This window comes from Trachymyrmex cornetzi, unplaced genomic scaffold (genome assembly GCF_001594075.2).
Source record: "Trachymyrmex cornetzi isolate Tcor2-1 unplaced genomic scaffold, Tcor1.1 scaffold127, whole genome shotgun sequence".
NCBI lineage: Eukaryota > Metazoa > Arthropoda > Insecta > Hymenoptera > Formicidae > Trachymyrmex > Trachymyrmex cornetzi.
Genome location: NW_017295839.1, coordinates 116,312 through 138,927, shown reverse-complemented (window position 1 = coordinate 138,927; position 22,616 = coordinate 116,312). Strand labels below are relative to the sequence as shown.

The 22,616-nt window shown below is 33.8% G+C and overlaps 1 protein-coding gene across 1 annotated transcript in view; it reads left to right on the top strand.

Moving 5' to 3' along the window:
- Positions 1 to 1,640: 1,640 nt before the first annotated feature.
- Positions 1,641 to 22,616, top strand: part of LOC108770449 (uncharacterized) — a 35,577-nt gene continuing 14,601 nt past the window's right edge. The window contains exons 1-6 of the mRNA XM_018522050.1: positions 1,641 to 1,934; positions 2,179 to 2,255; positions 5,752 to 6,249; positions 19,536 to 19,847; positions 20,441 to 20,665; positions 21,760 to 22,068. Of these exons, the coding sequence (XP_018377552.1) occupies positions 6,198 to 6,249; positions 19,536 to 19,847; positions 20,441 to 20,665; positions 21,760 to 22,068 (898 nt within the window). The 5' untranslated portion in view covers positions 1,641 to 1,934; positions 2,179 to 2,255; positions 5,752 to 6,197. The remainder of the gene's footprint in view (positions 1,935 to 2,178; positions 2,256 to 5,751; positions 6,250 to 19,535; positions 19,848 to 20,440; positions 20,666 to 21,759; positions 22,069 to 22,616) is intronic.

The following is a 22,616-nucleotide window of genomic DNA, read 5'->3' as shown; positions in this document are numbered from 1 at the left end:
TGATTATTTTACTTAAAAACTTAATGTTTTTTTCTTTCGAGTGATTTACTTCTACCGTGATAAAGAGTTATTGTGTAAGTCATTGAAAATACTAGGTCATCTAAAATACTTTCCGCAAGCATATTTTGATGCCCATAAAGCTAAAATGATTAAATGAACGATTTGAGCGCCTCGTGTATTGCATTTTCTTCTCAGATGCTTTATTATTTGATCGTCACTCGCGGCATCGTAATAAAAGTTCCGTTACTGCGATGTTCCGTGATGCACATTATTGTCCATTGTGCCTTGCGAGGATGAACATTATCGTTGCACTAAGCAATGCGATATCGACGCTGTCCATTTCGATCAAGAGATATGTATCCGGTGCATCCTGTTATGCGCAATAGTTTTTTTTTCACAACCTTTCGCATGGTCGAAGGCAAGATTCGATCTATGCGCACTTATCCGTTTCCGGGTGCGTGCTTTGGACTATTAAGCTAAATATCCCTTCCTTTTGAAGCTAGTAGAGAAAAATTGCCTCGCAGATCCCAATGTTTTGTTTAATCCCGGGAATTTATTATTGCGACTCAAAATCAGGGTTGTTTATAAAATGTTTAGATGCATTTGAACATATCAAGTGTCGCTTTAGTAATATTTCAGCCATATTAAGAATAAGAACAAAAAAAAATCAGACTAACTTCCGAATAGCTTTTCATTAAAGTAAAATTGAGAACTTTAACTATTTTAAAAAATATGAAACTTCTTCATATTACAGACATAAAAAAATATATTAAGGAAAAGAATCCTATTTTGGTGCTAATAATATTTATATGTAGATGTAAGATTAAGCGTCAAGATTCGAAAATAGGATTTTTTCTCTCATTCGATTTATTCTTACATTCAATCTAATTTAACAACAATTAATATAAATTTAATAGGATACTTACTTTTTTTATTTTCTATTTTCCCATATTTATTCTATTTCAAATATTATTCATACTTTAACATTTATCGTAAATTTTTTCACATCAAAATTATTTTATAATTACATTTCTATCAAATTTTTTAAAATTCTAATACGTAGTAAACATTTATCCATGTTCCTTTTACTCGAAACTAGACGATGAGTGCTATCCCATCTTTTCTAGTTGCAAGACATTTTTTTTATACACGCAGCGACCCTTCGTCAATGAGTCAGTCATTAGAGCAATCTGTCTCGTATACTCGTGTCTCGTAAAAACCATTTAATGGATTGAAGAGAAAAGCACGGCGCCGTAAGCGGCTCCGCTTAGGAATTCCTCACCGGGCGGATACACCTTATCGCGGCTCGTCTTTCACGAGGAGGTATACCCTTCGGCGGAGGTTATCTGTGGGGGCCGTCAGGTGGGAGGTGGAGTCACGGGTGACGAGTCTCGGTAGGGCCCCCGTCGACGCCGTCAGTAGATAGGTAGGGGCCCCCCTCGGGATCTCAAGGCACGCACGTACCCCCGGTAAACGTTGGACCCCCACTTGCGGCCGGCTGAGTCGTGCTGGTTGCGCGGTCGACGACGATCATCGTCGAGTCGGTCGAGTCGCCTACAGTTGTAGTCGGCGCACCACTCCGCGAGTACGCGACACTCCGCGCGCGGCGGACACCCCGCGAGAATACCAGCGGACGAAATCGTAAGCCCGTCCGAAGGACCCGGAACCCCGGAAGAATTTTAATACGAATCGGAAAAGCGAGCGAGATTCGAAATCTTGCGTCTCGCGCAATCTCTCTCGGTGTACGGATCTCCGCGAATCATTCGTTGTACTCGTTAGTGGATCAAGTGTCCGAGTACTCGAATCTCTCGCGGGTATAAGAAAAAGCCGTGACAAGGAGTACTTGGAATGAAATCCATGTTATACATGAGATCGCAGTACGGACACTTTGCGCGACAAATGCACCACGAGTACATGCACTACTCGGTAGTAAGGTACTCGAGTTTTGGCGGGATAGAGGCAGACGCGTTTTCGTTTACCTAAAATTCCATCAAAATTTTGGCGTCGTGGCTGGTAAACTCATTGATGAATAATTTAGATATTGATGGGATCAAGAGATCCACAATCGCATCGTTTGAAATCCGCATCCTACTTTTCGAACCGCAGAAAGTCCGGTGCTCCAAATATTCTGCGAATACTTTGGTATTCACTACCTGACAAAACGAATATTCTTTGAAGATTCGCAAAAAGTCGTCACTTTTTATTCGAGCGAAATCGTGGAAAGAAGAAATATTTTCCAGAATCAGGAAAATACAGTGAGTAATGTTGAAAACGTCAAAAATACGATATCATATTCAAATATTATCGATTTTCAATCATATTACTTTGATAATTGATTAGAATGATTTTGAAGTTATGAAATAAAGAAAGAAATTGGGAAAAATCGAGAATACGAAAAGATTTCTTAAGATTTTTGTAGGCAATATTTCATAATAAGAATGTTTTTAAAAAAGTAGCGAAATCATGAAATTGTCACGATTACTAGTTTATGGTCCTCTCTCTTTTTCTTTTTGGGAGAGAAAAAGAGAGCAAAATAAAAAGGAAATCGACGCTATAAATAGAGCTTAGATTAGATTAGACAATTAGAGGAGGCAAAACAAAGGGCATTTTCTAACAATTTTTAAAGATATTTTGAAACAATCTTCAGGAAAGTATTTAAGATATTAAAAATAATATTTAAGAGAACACTTTAATAATTAAATAATTAATATTTTTTATAAGAAATTGTTCTTACGATTAAATAACTTTGAGACAAAATGTAATATACATGTTAAGAATTGTAGAAAATTTAGACAACGGTTTTGTCACAGTTTATTAGGTTGATGTGAATTAATGAGACGAGATAATACCATAAATATTGCGACCAACATCCGCGAGTCGGAAATTATGTGCGTGCTTACGCAGGAGATATTCTTGCTTGAAGTAGAATGAGGAAAACGCACGGACGAATGGCGTTTAATGTACGGTATTCGTATGCGCACGCGATAATGGTGACAGTATTACACTAATAGAGATGCGTGAGCGATCGAGATGTATGCGCATGGCTCAAACGATCGTCACTTGAATGCAGTAGGATGAATCAGAAAGTACAAATGCCTTGTAGAAGAACTTGGCTTTACAAAGAAAGGAAACTTATTTAATATAGATGATTAATTTGTTATATTTTTTTGTAAGGAATTGAATTATTTTCTTACAAAAACGCAATCTATAATAATTAAGACACAGTTTATTTTTCTTCATGTTTTTGTTTCATCAATTAATTAACTAATTTTTATAAATATATTACAAAAAGATAATACTTGTAGATAATTGCATTAATTATTATTTTATCACATTATTATTAAACTTTGCGTCAATATAATAAACATAAATACTATTTTTACAATTTTTATATTTATTACATTTTGTTTTTGTCTAAAAATTCGGATGATACATTTGAGTTATGATCGTTCGACATCACAATTCCGAAAACAAGATTAAAGCATGCCATGCGTATGAATAAATTACTAATCGAAGTAACAGATATTTTTAAAGAATTCTATGCGTATATATTTGTATACATTAATATTCCACCCTCGCTCTCTCGCGAAATATCCATAATCGGATGAATCAGCCTAGTTAATTGGCATTCCGTTAGCCATGGAAAGTTCAAGGAAATGCACTCTCAAGTGCGGCTTTACTTAAAATTGGCGTTATATTTAGACGATTGCTTGTTTACGATCTCTTTGCGCTCCATTATATGCTAATTAGGAGCGCAAACCAGTAATTAGTCGCATTACTTTGCGCTCGAGTAGATCCGGCTGTACTAAGAATGTGATTACTACCGATATCCCCGGCGATTCCATTTGTTTCGAGAGTTAGTCGTTATAGATATCGTGCGTATATTTTCTGCTAGTAAAATTTGAAAAATATTTTAATTAATTAAACGTTAATAAATAAACGATACAATTGCGAGTAATGCCAATCGTCGTCATCAGCAAAATGGTTAAGAGAGATCAACAAGCTGTAAAATATGATTAATTTATAATCTTTGAACTAACTTTTTCGAAATCCATCTTCTTATTTTTCAACACTAAAGTAAAAAAAAATCGTTTTAAGGCTTCTGGTCACTTACTGTGATTATTTTAATTGACATTAAAAGCGAGAAAACGAATAATAAAAATTTATATATGATACATTAAAATGAAAATATTTTTCAATAAAACAATACTTACGACCAATGGAACAAATTTGTAAAATATCCCGGTTCTCCTTTCTCTCTCATTTTGTTAATAAATATTTTATTTTTTAAATAATCATATCTAGAATTAAATTGTGTGCCGAAAAAAAAATCTGTGTATAAAATATTCAGAACTATGACAATTATCAAATCAATAAAATACATAGAAATAAATATAATTTAATTCCCCTCCAAAATAAAAAGAGAATTTTCAATATATTTTATTATAAATTTGTTCAACTAATTACAAATATTGTCTTATTAAAAAATATTTTTATTGTTATACTTTATGAAAAAATTTTTATTATATATATTCTTTCTTCTCTCACGTTCTTTTCTCATAATTTAAGATAGTATAAGTACTATAAGTGATGAGGAACCTTAAGGGTAAATAATATTTGTGATTTTGGTTACAATTCAATTTTTTAATATTAAGATTTATAAATTTTATTATAATATTTAAATATTTCCTTTCTTATATATAAGATATTATAGTATAAGATATTAAAGTATTATACGAAAAAACAAAACAAAATCCATCAAGACTTATCGCGATACATGATAACTAAAAAAGATTCCGACTTTTTTCCGCGATAAGGTAAAGACACACTTGAAAGAGCAAAGTAAAGGGGTTTAGGATAATTAATCTTATTTCGCGCACAAAGGATTAGAGTACTCATTGTGCAGCACTGACCCTCTTTTCATCGATCGCTCCATAAATCACTGCCATCACGCGAGTAAAGTCTATTTCGACGGAACAATTTTAAAGTGTTATCATAGAATAGGCATTTGGTAGAAAATTCACGTATAAAGTTTATGTGCATAAACATTGTACAAATGGATGGAATAAAATTCCACACAAAGCTGCACACAACACACGTAAGAGATAACGAAAAAATAAAACAAAAATAATATTCTTATCTTCTCTTTTTATAAAACATACAAATCTAAAGCAAAATATGATTATTGCCTTGTATAAGTTATTATAAATCAAATTATTTGTTTTGTTTTTGCAGTTGATTTCATATTCACAAATTTTTTTGCTGAAATTGGCTAATATTTTTAGCAACATTATGCAGCTAAAATATTATCTTAATATTAAGTATTAACGTATAATAGTCCATTCAAACTTCTTTCTAATTGCAAGATAAAGTTTACTTTGTATATTGTTGGAGAATCTATAGCATTAAAATTTTTCAAAATACTTTGCGTGCATGAAATACTGCACACTTTAAGATAAAATATACCAAATTTTAATAAATATTTGTTTGAATAATATTAACTTAATTAACATTTACTTACGGCATATACACATTTATTGAATAAAAAAATAACGGATAAATTAAATTAATGATTTTTGTACCAAATAAAAAATATATGTTTACATTTAGTATTCAGCTAGTACTATTCAAAAAAATATTTATCAAAATTTAGTACATTTTTTCTCGGTGTATATATACTCAATAGTGTATAATAACATATATTATACAAAAAAAAACCAGACGAACCTTAATATTATCCATTCAATGCAGCCGATCATTTGAGCCATCGAAGGAAACGAAGGTTCTTTGCGTCAGTGATTTCATCCCGCGAGATCGGCGATCGATCGTCGGAGAACGGGAGCGTGATCGCGAACCGCCCGATCGGCGAAGTCGAGCACCTGATGGTTCTTCAAGTAGCGAACCGGATAGAGATCCAAGTGAGTGCGGAAGGCGGACACAGCAGCTAGAAAACGCTCGTATATCTCGTGAAGAGGGGGACACCCTTGCATGCGCTGTCGTCGCGCCGTCACCAGTACAAATCGCACGCGAGCCAACGTCTCGGCGGTAGTACACGTGCGCGCTACGACGTACGGCGTACGACGCCGCGACGGTCGACACTTCCGTCTCGTCGTCGCCGTCGACAACTCGTCGCACCGTAATTACAGCGATAAATGTGCCGCCGTTATCGCGGATAACGTTCTCGGTCGTTCTCCAAAATGACGATCATCAGGATCACCTTGTTACTCACCCTCGGCATCGCCTGTCGCGGTAAGTACGATCTACCAACGATTTTCAATCTGCCAATCGTTTAGATTAGTCGTCGGGAGTTCCTCGAACCGCTATTCGACACTTTGGTTACCGAAAAATAATATGAGCAGACATATGAGCAGTTTTTTTTATTAAAATTACGTGAAAATAATTAATTACTTAAAGTGATTAAAACGTAGGAAACAGCGAGATATCAATTAAGCGGTATTGTACTATCTTACTTTTCGACACTTGATATAACAAATAGACTAATTAACTATTTCAAAAGCATATGAAGTAGTGGGTATTATGATTATCTATATTTTTTAAATCATAAAACTTTTATCCAATTGCTTTTACGTTATTATTGATGTTAGTGCGCTCTTTCTTTACTTAAAACATTTTTAAAAATAATTTTCATCAGTTTCTTAGGATTAATTTTTACATTTGGGTATAAATTGAATTTAGGTATAAATTAATGTTTATATTTAAATTTCATTTCTCTTCTTACCTTTGTTTTTAATTACTTTCTTACTTTCTTCTTACCTTTTTTTATTAAGCTTCTAAAGTTTTAATCGCGATCTTGACAACGCTTGTTATCGCCTGCAAGTTACGAGCAGTTATTTGCATTCTAATTGGCGCTCTCGATATAGTTTCTGATAGCCGATCGAAGTGAAGCGTCTTAAAATAGAAAGCTAGATGATAGAACGATCGATACTCATTTCTAAACGCGGCTGTAAATTGACAATGCGACTCGCCGTCACTCGAGCCACTTGGGTATGCATCGGTCGTAGATATGTAATGACAGAAATTTGATGCGTCGTCGATTGATCGCCTCGACGAAAATTACTTACGTAATTGAGCGATTACAGGGACTCGCGATGGAGATTAATGTATTATGTAACGCAGGATGTGCTGTTCTTCGTTCGAGCGCGTAGAGTCCCTGAAAATCTTTTCTTTTCCATTTGACGACGACAATTGTATTAGGACATTCGTCAAGTCGGAGCTACAATCTTTAAGATTAGCTTGTTTACTTTAATTATGTATATGTCAAGATATCTGAGAAATTTGCGTTTGTGATTTGATAAAAGAACCTTTAGTTTTGTAACTTTGAAATTTATTGTTTTATTATATGGTAAAGCTTCAAATTAAATCACATTGTTAAAATAAAGATTAGTTTAAACGATGAATTAAGCTAGAAATTCAATTTGCGACAAAATTTTCTTAATTTTTTAATATTACTTGAAATCACTTTAAATTAATTTTATAATTATCCATTCTTTGTACAATGTTAATAAATTTTAAATCAGCAATCGTTATCTCTATCTTTTGACCTGTTACTCAAATAACGCATGTCATAAACACAAAAAGCAGCAACAACACTTTTTATCTATCAAGCAATTGTCTTGTTAACGAAAACTGTTAGGTGTTATTTGTCGATTGCTAATCGACAACACTAGTGGCCTGAAATCTTTTAGAAAACAACTTTCAAAAATTGAGTCTCCCAAGATCAGCCGCTCAATCACTCACAATTTGGTCAGTTGAATTTATCGCTCATCTCTACAAATTTTTTTCCGCGCTCTCGTTCTTTGCTCAAGACACTTTCGAATTAGATTACAATTCATACTGTAAGCAACATTTTCTTCACGATTTCGAATAAATGCCTGTGTTTCTCGCTTTCGCGCGTCGAAAACCGAAGATATCTTCTTCGTGGCTAGTAAAATCGGTCGATTACATACTTTATTTGTCGCGGTCTGAAGAACTTTATCCTCGATTTCATTTTCAGATTCCGTGCTCCGAAAAGTCGACTCTTATTTTCTCACACATTCCATCACGGAAATTTAGTTAATCCAATGTACATGTATAAATAACCGTTAAAATTAAATACTTTTATTATATTAAAGATAATTATACTTTACATTAAAATTCAGATCTACACGTTGATATCGCCTGATCTCAATAAGCATTTACCGCGCTCTATATTATATACATTTATTATTATATAATTCTATATAATCATCTATTATTATATAATTCCATATAATCATCATATAATTATTATATAATTATTGTTGTAATTAGGTAACGCCTTTATAATATATAAAAGGCAATAAAAGACAAAAAACGTGAAAGCTTGCGATATAAATTTTAAACAATATTCTAAATATCTCGATATAATCCGATCTTCAGTCTTGTAATTTAGCAAAAAATAGTTTAGTATAACATTTTCCCACAGCTTCTCACAAATAACCTTCTTATATGATTATATAATTTCAATGTCCACACGTAACGCCTTGAACAATACTTCTTAAGCCGCTCGCCTCTAATCAGATATTATATGCGATCGTTAACACGCGCTAATAAACACTATAAACAATGCACGATAACGTATGTCATGCATAACACGGAATCAATATGCTGCGAACCATCATCACTTTTACAGTTTCAAAGACCTTAATCACAACAAGGATATATTAAATCACGGTACCAATTGCATTCGAAATCACTATTGCGAGGACATTTGGATCCATCATCGATACCACGCAATTGTTCGATTCGCCTCGGACATTAGAATTCTCAGAGGTAGATCCGAAATTCAAGTATTGTACAGAAATTTATTCTAATCTGTTTTATTCGTCTCTTATACGTATATTTTATTACTTGTTTTTCCAACTCTTCGAAAATTTTTTAAATCGCGAAAAGGAAGTTTCACTTGGAAGTTAAAGAAGCAACACGAGATGAAAGATTTGCGAAAGATATGTTTGCGAATTTTTTGCATCTTCTTTTGCTTTTCATATAATTGTCCGTTTCTACATTCTCAGTTCTGGTAGATATCTCAGCAATCGTATAATTATGGAAATTACAATGTTTTCTGCAATTTAAAACTGCAGGTTATCACTTATTATTCAAAATCATACATTATCTCGGTATGTCGAGGTATGACATTGATATAGTCATACTTCTGATAAATCTATTTACAAGTCATATCTTCAACATGTAATAATTTTATTTATGTAGGTTATTATGTAGGTTACATATTTTATTTAAAAAAAATGAATTTGCTATGTAAACTAATAAATTCGTAATTTTATGTTATAATATTTGAGATACATCTTCGATATAAAATATAAAATAAAAATAGAAATCATAGATTTTCTTTTCACTTTTCGTTCACTATTCGTAATTTACTATATTATAGTTGAAAAATGCTCTGAAAGATCGGTTATTGAAAATTCTGTACTAACGGAGAAAGCATTTCGATTCGACATCGCCTTCCTAGCATTAAAGTCTACGCGCCGCAAGTAGATCCACCTTGGCAGTGAAACCAGCTCGAGGCGATTCTCTTGCGCGCGATCTGTGTTTCGGGATCTCTTTTCTCCTTCTACGTTCGCCACGACACGGCGATTGCGTTTCATTAACAAGTTCAGCACGTCATCGGAAGACGTACGTGCGACGCGTAGAGGCGGTACGCCAACATGAAATTTAAAGGGCGATTTAGAAGGAATGTGTTGCGCTCGATACAAAAATTATTTTATTTTTGCGAAGAGGTTCCGCGAAGTGTTGTCTTTCGGTCATAACGCGACATGATAGATTAATTTATCGATGTAGATTAATTTTAATCTCGGTTTAATTTACTTTCTATTTTTTTTGCTAATTCTTGTAATTAAAAGAAGATAAAAAATAAGTAAACTAAAATTAAAGTTAATCTGCATTGGTAGAAATGAACAAGAATTACTTACGTATTCTTATTTATTGATACAAATTTTTTTTTACGGAAGGAATAAGAAAAGTCGACAATCGATATCGCAAAATTGATTTTTTTATACGACAACAGAATTATTTAAATAAAAAAGCAATGGATGATGACCAAATGTAAAAGAGATCGAGAATTTTATAGTCAAATTTGAATGGTTTTTTCACGCGATTTGAAAATTGTTCGGTCTGAACAGGCTTTAGTCCCGATCGATTCACTTTCGTCCCGCGTGTCGCCAGAATAACAAATCGATGGCGACTGTGTGGTTTTCGCCGATGCTAAGACGACGACTAGGCGAAATCATACTGGGATCTTTCACGCGGTCGGAATCAGAGCGAAACGCAGTGCATCACGTGCGTCGCTTTTAGAGCTGGCCATCGCGCGCGATTTCTTCGTTGGCGAGCACCAATTCGCAAGGATCAATCCACATAAGACACTCTTATGAAAATTTAATACCGGATAGTACAAATTAATTACTTATTTTGAATATTAAAAGTATCTACTGAACAGCAATAATACTCAAAATAAGTAATTAATCACTAGCTTTCAGTATTAAAATGAACAGTATTAAAGTGAATTTTTGTAAGGACAATCGCTGTCGATAGTAGCACAATAAATGCAAATTTATTTGACGGAAATGTGTAATATCTTCTTTCATCAATGATTTCATTTGATTATAACTCTCATAGGCTGTTGGAATTGACTACGCTAAAGCTGCTCGAGCCCAATTTGATCTACGTGTAATACAGTAGGAAGAAAGTTTTATTAGTAACAATGCATTTTTATGACTGATGATTTATTAAAATTTAAAATTTATTTAACATAAGTTAATGTATATGAGCAAAAAATAATTTTTTAATTTAGAAATTAGTCAATTTTGTGAGTCTAGAATAATTCTGAATAACCTAGAAAAAATTAATACATAACATAATGGTTTTATAAAAAATTTAATTTTTTAGAAAAGGGAAAAACTATTTTTCAAATTAACAGAAAATTATTTGCTAATCAAATAATATTAAAAAAAGGTTACCAAATAATATTGGTAACATGATCAAATTACATTCTTGTCATTTTCATTTTATAATACAAACCCTTTCTTTTTGAGTTGTGATAATTTTTTAAAACAAATTGCCTAAAACCGTTTCATTTGAGTTGTGATAATTTTAATGATTTATGAAGTTAACTTCAGTTTACTTTTAATGATTGATACAGTAATATTTACTTAAAGTGGCATCTACAATGAGATTTTAAGACGTAAAGGCTACACCACACAAAAAAACTGAAGCAGTAAGACATACAGGTATAAGCAGTAAGGAAATCAATTTTTTGGATTTGTTACTATTTATTATGGTCTTACGGTTTTTATTATGATTAGCCAATTTGCTCACTATTTACGTTTTACTGCTTAAATTTTTTTTATATGCCATGACCTTAAAACTTTAAGTCTTAAGACTTAAGCCGTAAGAAATTCATCAATCACAGTCAAATGATGAGAATAATCGACTATGATTAGTCAATTTCTTACAACTTGATGCTTAAAGCTTAAAGATTTTACGTCTTAAAATCTCATTGTAGGCGTCGCTAAACTCTTCAGTTCCTCTTTCATCATCTTTAGTTAAGTTAATCGATGATTAACTCACAAAAGTGCCAGTAGTAATTCAATGAATTAAAACTTCTCCTTTCTCTTCTTCTCCTTGATAAATTATATTCAGTTGGTAATTGTAATGACGATGTTAACCATCAATTAGTATTAATTGGAGTTGATAAAGGAATCCCTAAGTAGCAATAACTCGAGAGTCATATTTTTTTATTTGTGTCACTTTTGAAATAAAGGAACCATATGTACAACATACAACGTTGTATGCAATGTATGCAATGGTATTCCAATCGGGATATCCTAGGCGATCCTCATAGGTCGACCGGTGCATCACGCCACTGCGTACATAAAATACATCCCACCGCCGGGGGCGGTGAGGAATTCGTACGAATTCCGGCGCGCGCGGCTCTCTTCTCTGCCTTCTCTTTCCCTCCGCCTACCGGACGGCTCCCATGCACGCAGGTACATCTACCAACCCTTCCCCTGCCTACCACTCACGTGTTTGCATTCCAGCGCGATGTTTCACTAAATGCACGCATTGCACCGGGTTTAACCACCCTCCCTGAGAGAGAACCAGTTCTTTCGGGGCCGACAGCGTAGTGCCGAGACAACGGCATGTTGCGTGCTTTACGAGGAGAAGATGGAGGAGGAAAAAGGAGCGACATAAAAGAGCCGCGCCGAAACTCGCGAAGAATAGGCTGCGATTATCATTCCACACGATCAACGCGATTTCTTCCCATCTTCTCTCCCCGGAGACATCATCCTATGTATATAATAAAAACTGCATTCATTGAAACGCACACGTAATCTCACACAGTCGTAGATACTCAGTCATAGATACTCAGTCATAGATATAAGGAAAAATCTCAGAGTCACTTCCGTGATCTTGAAATGTAGATGGCATATTTATGCGAATTCGAATTAGCGCTAGAATCGACGGCGTTCAGTAGAATATTTATTTTGCAACTGTTGGAAGTTTTTCTGCGTTGATTGGATTATACTTTTAAATCTAGACTGATAACCTAGAAAAATAATTTTTTCTCACCGAAGGAAACTTCCAACAGTTGTAAAATAAACTTTCTTCGCTAAACGCGATTGTATTTATACTTACGTATGGGAAGAATTAAACTCTTTTTTTGGAAATATCAAAAAATCTGACTGAAAATAATTTTGTTGGACTATCAAAAGAATTATGTAGAAAACTTAAACATATTATACAACGCTGTAAAATATTTTTATATTCTAGCTAAAATATCCTATATAATTATTTTGATTGTAAGAAAATTATTTTCTCTTCTGCATTTAGTTGAATTTTTAGATACTTCAGCAAAACCGTTTTCTCCATGTATATACGAAAAAATTGAACCGAGGAACATCCATTGAAACAGAACAACAGATCACAATAATGTCAAAATGATGTTAAAGTGAATTATGACTGATCGAAAAGTGACTTTTAATAATCATTTTGGAGTCATTTTGATGTCATCATGACTTTTTGCTTTGCTTAGGTAAAGATAGAATTTAAAATGAGGATACAACGGAAACTGCAAGGTGAACACTTTGCAATAACGATTCGTACACGCGCGATGTTTTTACGGAAAAAAAATTAAACGTTACGGGATAATGAGGTAAATCACGATTTACGCGTTTCATACTCTGCCTCCAACTGTCCAGCGATCAGATGCGAAAGGCTTAAGCAGCGCGTAACCTGGATGCTCATCGAGAACGCGTAAGTAGTAAGTGTCGATTAGTCGAACGTCACGCGTCAGTAGATCGAACCTCATTGAGCCGATCCTCGCGCTTTACTATGTGAACGACACTAGTATGTGCTTGGTAATTTACATGAAATACAGTGACACATAAATTATCTCTTATTTACGCGGTTTCAACGCGCTCGAAATGTTAAATAATCGGCATTGACGTTTTTATACGCCTTTTATATAGTAATTTCTTTACGCTTTAATTTACATCACAGAGATGCATTTAAAGCACCAGAATAGAATTGATTACAGTTGTATTTATGGACAGAGAAGGTAACTTCCTCTTCTTGGGAATGTTAGGTAATCATGGATAAAAAAAAGGTGAGAGGACACGGAGCGTGTTAAAGTAATGAAATGCGGAATTATAGGAGTCCGATATTTCATAGTGATATCTTCTCGAAAATGATTGCACGCGATTAGCATGAGATAACAGACTCCTGTGGACGAAGGATGCACATTCCTGCGTATCCTTGACACGATCCCGCGCTCGTCAGGCGTACGTCTCGCCGTTTACGGAATTCTCAGGTTTCAAGGCATCGACGTCGTCACCGTCGTGCAAATATAAAAAACGGACGTGCACATACCTCGGCGAGAAGTCAGCCGTGCGTGAGAAGAGAGAGAGGGAGGACTGAAAAAAAGAATAGAAGCTAGATCAGTTAATTATTATCCTGTAACAAACACCGCTAGAGAAATGCAAAAACTAGCATCGCAAAGTTCGACAACAAAATTTTTTGTAAAAGGATATAATAATATTAATGAATATTGAAAAAATAAATTAGATTATATACTGATTAATGCCCGTTTCTATCAATGTACATTAACTTTCTCGATTCAACTTACTATTCACCTTTTTCTAATTCCGAGAATTAGGCTCGTTTCTACCAATGTAGATCAACTTCAATCTCGATTCAACTTACTTTTCATCTATTTCTAATTCTTAGAACTAGAAAAACATGAAGATTAAGTTGAATCGAGATTAAAGTTAATCTACATTGATAGAAACGAGCCTTAGAAAACGATGAAGAGTTTTGAACTGAGATTAAAATTAAACTATATAGAAATAGACATAAGTCTCTCCAGGAAGAAGAAAAATTCACAATTCCAGGGCAAACTCTACTAAAATCAGAAAGTAACTCTACAAAAATTAATGTTTCGACTTATATATAACGTTCACGTAATTTTTATTAGCAATTAAAGTAAATAAGGCCTTGGAATAATAATTCAAAGTTTAGAAAGGGAGCTTGTAGGAGCTAATGCAATTATTCGTGAATAACTGCGTTAGGTCTTACAGGCTTTTATAAGTTTTCTTTCTAACTTTTGAATTATTAATCTATACAATTATTCGTGGCTCATATAAATTTTTTTTAATTTTTAAATTGTTATCCCAAAGACTTTAATTATTAATAAAAGTTATGTAAGTGGTAAATCGGAATAGAAACGAAGATAAATGTAATAAAAGTGAAATAAGTAAGAGATTGGTATATTTAGTGAGATTTTCTAAGGTCATATTAACGATATATCGTTAACTAGCGACAGCCAATGACAAAGATGATCCTGCTCTCATTGTCGATAAGACGTTAGAGAATTCCGTTACAGAAAGGAAAGAAAAACTCGTTTCAAGAAATCTGCAGAATATCGCTAACGGCCGTGATCGATTGCAGAAAGATTTATGATCAATAATGTCTGTGATTTAAATTCGCGTTGGATGGCATATATATGTTCAACTGGATAGCAAGTGGAGAAATTGTGGATAGCGTGCAAACGCGACTAGTAAAAATGATCTCGTGAGCGGAAACGAATACGACGACGATGGATTTCCGAGTCTGATCAGTAATGGTGCGATCGATTAATATTCGCGGTGAGTCGATTCATCGGCAGGAAACCGGAGGGCTGCGATCAGCCGTGCGCATTTCCGGGATTGATTATAGAGAAGAGAAACCAAATTGAAAGTATCCTGGCATTAGAATTTAGAATATTAAAATCGGAGAGACCGGAAGAAAGGAAAAGGTATCTTTCAAATGCTAATATAAATTTAATAAAAACTAAAAAACACACCAAGTCAAGAGAAAGTTAAAATAACCTTATTTCGATGTCATGAAAATCAAAATGATGTTGGTTACAGAATTTGACTGTTTATCGTCGCTAAAAATCAAAATCAGCTAAAAATCAATCATTTTGCATATAGAAAGTTATCTTAACAGGTTATCATAAACATAATATTTTTAATGTATTACTCATTACTACATTTACTATTTTAGTTTACGCGTATAATTAACACGATATAATAAGGTTTCTGTAATAGTCGATTAAAAACCTGTTCGAGTCATAGCAAGAGTGATGACGTCAAGGATTTCCCACTTCTCACAAAAAGAAAACAGCCGATTTTTATAGCTCAGTAGTTCAACGAATTCAAATAAATCTTCAAATCGAACAAAATCTCTTGCGTCTGGACTATAAATATTATTTTAATTTTCCAGGAAGAGTTTGACGAGCAGGATACTTTCTCAAATAATTTCGTTTATACCAATTCAAAAGCTTCATCAGAAAGGTGCATTTATCTTGATGCATAAATATGGTGTAATATTATTATATATATGCTTGTAATAACGAAACGTTAAGATCTCATTGGAAAGGAAAGTTAAAAAATTCGTCCTGACGTCATCATTTTTAACAAAAAATTCAATTTTTTTCTAGATAATTATCACGAGAATAATGTTTTAACTTAAGCAATAGATTCTATTTTTATAATGATTTTGATTACCGCAATTGTCTGTCAAGAATAACCGTAAGGTAACAATGTTCCGCACACTTTCGTAACATATTTTTTATTTAAATTTATATCCTGTAACTATATCTCGTAATAAATCTTGAGTATTACGTTGCTTTTTATTATCATAAATAGGAAATAATGTATTAGTTACGTCTATGTTTTAATGCTATTGCGCATCCTTTGTAATGATTAATAATTTTCATAATTATCGCTAGTTAAACAGCCGCGTCTAACAATATCAGAGAAGAATGCTTCACGCATAGATAACTACTTAAAGCACGCACAATTCTGACTCATATAAACTGACAATTTGCATTCGCCTTAACGATCTTCCGTATGGCACAAGTATTTGAATTGGTAATTTTGGAGGGAATATTGTCAGGAAAATTAACATCTCCTCGAGAGAGATCAAAAGTTACATTTAAAAGTTAAAGATTTTTTCCCTTGAAATAAAAAAAATATTAATACTGCACATCTTAATAACTATTAATTAAATTTTAATGATTCTTCTGCACACATGTGTATATTATCTTCAAAAAATTATAAGTAGCTTATTTTTAATTCTTCGCCGGTAATATAAATTTTAACAATAAGAGAAACACAGCAATTTTTTTATTGTTCTGGATTTGAAAATCTGAAAAAATTTTAGTATACTAAAAAAAAAGCTTCAACAATGAATTTTTACCATCCTAAAAGTCGGATTATATTTTATTTATTTTTTACACATTTAAATTTGTCTATTAAATTTCACAATTAAAATATCGATAATGCCTAAGACTTCCAGCAATTAAGATTGCTCTTCAGGTCTAATCTTTATGTTAATCAGTTTCATTATCAAACTCTGCCATTTTATATTATCAGAGTCTTCAATTTATACGTACAATTAATGTCTATAAAGCGTTTATTTTCTTTGTTTTATTTTATTAAGATTATTATGTACTCCAATCGTAACTATATCACAAAAAAATATTTAAAAAATTGCTTAAAGGAGGTAAAACCGAATCGATCTCAAAATTTTATTTAAAAAATTTATACTTTTTATTTGTATTATTGAATAAGTCACAGATTATTTGCATTTTTAATTACAAAATAAAATTTATCATGACCTCTTTAGATCCATTTTTCTTTTTGCTATAATAGATCGACCAATCCTGTCTGACTGTACTTCTTATATTTATTATTTAAAATAGTCTTGGGATGAAATTCCATTATCGCGTATTGGTCATATTTTTCCATTTTGTTTTCCTTCTAAAAAAAAAAGCTTCCAAAAAATGAATATCGGACTTTCAAAAAGATCAAACGTGATTGAAACCAATCTTTCATTCAATGTGACATTGAAGCCAATTCTCCAATGCTGAGACGCGCATATTTGTCAAAGAAAGTGAATATTTGTCAAAGAAAGTTAATAGCAACTCAATGGGATCTACCCACTTCCTCGACCCAAAAATTCTTGGTCGGCTGTGCGCAGTAGCTAAATCATGTTCTATAAAATAAGCGTGAAAGTTAAATGTTAGCGAAGAATATCAAGGCGTAAAATAAAAACCGCATCCCAAGTAAAATTAGGAATCAATTTTGGGAAAATTGGTTCGAGGAATAATTGCGTACTTGACGAGCATAAAAATAACATGAAATGGAAGATGCTAGGACCAAGTGTCCTTTGAGTGAAAGTTAAATCCATAAGATCTTACTCTACAATTTATAGTTTTACAAACGTATGTCTATCATTAAAAATAGTTATATACATATAACATATAACTCTTCAGAATAATAACTTCAGAATAATATCACGTTGATCTGCTTACGAATTTCCATCATGTTCGCCGACTCCATTCAAGGCGTAACATTGTACGGAATTATGGCTGTTACGAAATTGGTGCAACGGCCGATTGCGACAGAGGAATCCATGCGGGGATTCCAACATTCGATCAGGTCTAATAAGGTCGAACGGCACGTAGCGCTATAAAACCATGTGCCGACAATCAGTATGTCAATGTAAAGGAAACGACCTTCCAGTGTCAGCGACCAGCTCCGTTTGTCTTGAGGACGACATCGGCTTTAACGTATAAACTGGCGAACGTTACGCGACAATACCAAAGACCAACTTCGGACATTGTAATTGTGCACGCACTACATACTCGCCATGTAGAAAGCGTGCAATCGGTCGCAGGGGCGCTCTTCCTTTGCCAATTGCCGGTGAATGATTCCAAGAATCCTTATTAGCTCGTTAATTTTCAAAAACCCCTAAACGATTTTAACAATTTAGATTAATTTGAAAATTAATTTGGAATTTAAAAAAAAACAATAATTTGAGAAACCTTTACTTTCTTCTCCTTTTTTTATACATTTAAAATAAATATTTAGAAAATATGATTAAAAGAAATATGATTAATTAACGTAACAAGATTATTATTAATTAACTTATTAATTGTTATACTTTATCAAAATTTTCTGATATTAAAAGTTTACCTATTTTATTATAAATTTATAAAACTACTGGGCTTATTTATATCTTATAAAAATATTTATATTATTCTATAGTAATCGATTAATTAACGTTTACATACGCTTTTTTAAATTAATCCATCTATCTCATGAATTTCAAAGTTTGGCTGCGTCTCTCCTTGCTATTATAATTGTAGTCAATTTAATTCACGTGATATTACACGTAAACATATGTCTGTGAACAGCTGCCTGGCTGCGCAATAGACACGATGCCTGCGTCAGTAATTCTTGCACAATATAAAGTTTCATCAGTTCCGCAAATAGTCACGCAAATACGGAAATAAAGCCAGTTGCTTTTGGAGACACGAACGATTCCCGAGTCGATCTATCGATCCGACCCTGATTCTATCTGCGCATGGTGACAGACGCGCGACGCAAGGCGATTGTCTACGTGACTGTCGGTAGCTTCCTGCCCAGCATGTCCCACATATCCGTTCTTCTTCGCGCTGGACGTCTTGCGACGTCCTCGCGACGTCGGCTTGCCGACCTGTGCTTTCGATTTTTCGCAGGGACACCTTTGCTCTATTAACACATTTAATGTCGGTGATCTTTTTATCATTCGTTACTTTCACGAGAGTAGAAACGTCTATATTACGTTATCGCGCAGGAAAGGCATAAAAAACTTTTTTTGAAGCATGTTTTTTTTTTCACTTCCGGTTCTCTCTTGCAGCTCTACAATGACTGCGGAATCTCAGCAGAAAAAGCAATTTTGTAGCTCTCGTAAAGTTTTTTAATATAATTGATTTAGATTCTGTGAGGAAGGGTAAAAGACGTCATTAAAGAATTTTACTACAATTGTAAAGCTGCTTTTTTCAACGCAATTAATTTCTATCGATTATTTCTCATTACAAACAAAAATATTCCAAGTAAAACAAATTTAAAAATTATAAATTTACAATTACTGCTTTTTTGCTTGGTATTTAGGTATTCCTATCGACCAATCCGTTAGTACGACTACGATATCGGAAGAAGATATCGGAAATGTCTCGGAGTCGACCGTCGTTCCTGAAGCGGAGGGTCACTCCATGGACGACATAATGCCGGGCACAAAGTCGTCGCCGATTGCCGTGGTGTTCGTCGACATCCCGGAGCATACGGAAACGGAACTGGGATCATCCGTGTTGTTGGCATGCCGTACTGCTAATCCTGTGGCTGAATGCCAATGGTCCTGGCAACCATTACCACCGGTTCACTTGCCGCTTCCGGACGTTAGTGAAAGCCCACCGGTTTCTACAAGTAAGCGCAATATCGCATTGTTTCTTCTATGGCAAATCCAATTCCTGATGCACGTAAGAATCGATGTGTAGTGTCTATATAATTCTCACTCTTTGGTGTTAACATCAACACCAATAGAGTGTGGATTTATTTAACCCCTGGTGTCTACACATCATCATGGTGTGAATTTAAAACCCACGATGTTAAATCCACATCATGTTGGTGTTAATATTAACACCAACACAGTGAGAATTTTATAGACCTCGCAAAGTGTTAAATCCACATCTATAGTTTTTAGTGTGTGTAAATTATTTAACTGTAGAAAGGAAAGAGTCTCATAGTATACCATAAAAACGATAGAAAAGTATCTCTCCCTTAAAATTTTAAAGATGTTTTTGATGCAATCATAAATTCACAACACTAGGTTAATCAAGTCACTTTTAAAATTCATCTACGTGTTCTCTCTTATCGCTTTCCTCCAGTCCGCGCGATAACTATTCTTATAGTTCAGGCTTATCTTTCTACGCCGGATATCGCGGGCATTATTCATAATTCTGTAATCGCGCGCTGAATATTCATCGATACCGTTCGCTCGAACCTCTCGGTGATTTCAGCCACGGCGATCCCAACGATCGCAACTGCAGCAACTCCCACGACCCACCCATTGCCCGTACGACAGTTTCCCGCGTTCGGGAATAACAGCAACGATTGCTCCGTGAGATTCTCCAGCACTAAGCACGAGCAGACAGGATACTGGACTTGCGCGGCGAGAGCCTCGACCAGCGATCCTTTCACTAGCACCGATCCTGCCAAGCTTAGCATCGTCAATGTTAATCACGGTAGGATTCATTCCAATCTTGTTAATCCCATCGATTTCAAAATTTCTGTACTTCAGATATACTTTTAGATATGATATCTTGATGTCTTCTTGTGCTCGATCAAATTAATTTAGTCTAAGTTTGTTTTACTTTTTGTCTTGAAATACTTATATCTATATGTTTGTAACAAGAGAAATTATATTTTTAATGGAAAAAAATTCTTAAGTAAATATTATAGTCAATCAATTTTTTAGTACTATAATAAAATTATTTTTCTTTCTTCTTTTATTTACATTCTATTGATAAATCAATTAATTAGGCTTAAGATTAAATGATTATAGACAAATTGTTTGAAAATTCGATAAGACTATCTTTTATAAATCTATCTATATTGCTGATATTCCACAAGATAAAGCTTTTTTAAATCGTATAGTTCCGTTCTTCGTTTACAATTTTAATCGCGTGAGTATGGTGAATAAGCACGATATATTTACGCAGTTGCTTTCGGACGACCTCGAATTCTTGGTGACAAAACACTCTTGATATCACTCTTTGTTCTTATCAACTGTGTCAACGATTATATTTTTTTTTAAGAATTTTGTGACGTAAAATATTATCATTATTTATTTTGCATTGTGTTTCAATATTTAATTAAAATTTGGTACTAAATTATCAATAATGTTTTTTATTCATATCACATCTGTTAGATTTATCTGTTCAGTTTTAAATTTTGACAACGATCCTCCGAATGAGTCATCCAAAAAGTGAAAGACAAGTGAATCATGGAAATGTTTCCATTCGAATTCGGTTTACTTCGATGACTATCGCGAATGAATCATGCTATATTGCTATATAAAACATATAAACATTATAGATATACATTTCCTTTCAGAAATAGTCGATTTCGAATTAATTAGAGAATCTGAAAATGAAAGTACCAGCGTACAAGGCCTCATACTGAACAGAATGAAGAGAGAAAGAAAGAGAAATAATTAATTACGACGAGTTTCATTTTTAATTATATTTTTGCGAGTTGATCTTCCTAATTAACTTTCAAATCCCTTGTTTTCAAATTACGTAAGAGATATCGAAGGTGCAACTGGCGCACGTTTCAGGCATCCTCATTACATTCGCGAAGCACGAGAATGTCGTTGAGGTGCCGGCGGGATCCTCGGCGCAGATAATGTGTCAGACGAAGTCGCCGGTGCGCGAATGCCAGTGGTCCTGGCGGCAACTGAACCAGTCGCAACCCTGGAACCTCGACGTGAAATCGTTTCCAGCCTTTGGTAATGACAGTACGGAATGCAGTATCAAGTTCAAGAACGTCCTACCGGAGCAAGAAGGCTACTGGACCTGCGGTGCCCGAGTAGATCCGAATTCCTCTTTCACCCAGGCGACTCCCGTCCGTTTTCTCATATCGGAAGGTATTTAATTACTTCGTGTAATTAGTTAGTTTGCTTGAATTGGAAATTATAAAATTCACACAAAAATATAATTATTAGGTACTAATTATTAGGCACTAAATTATTAGGCACTAATTATTAGGCACTAACGTATTCATAGTCAGACCTTACATTTAAGGCTTCCTTAAATTTATCTTTAGATGTTCAGCAGCCAATAAAATAATTCGTAGAGCATCTGAAGATAAATTTAATAAGGAAGCTTTAAATATAAGGCCTGGCTATGAATACAGGCATAAGCTTTGACTGAATATGGCCTTCTTCGCTTATTTGTGTTGAATGTTCCTCGGTCGATTCTCTTAGTATTGTATCTAATTAATTATGCTGACGTTTACACATGTAATCTGTTTTATATATTTTATATTGACATGAATTAATTGATTACATTCTTTACGTGCAAAGAATTGTATATTGATTAATTAAAAATGCAGTCAAAGAAAATATAAGAATAATTATATATTTTACATTTCATAATTTTCTTGAAATTAAAATTCGTGTTTAATAATAAAAAT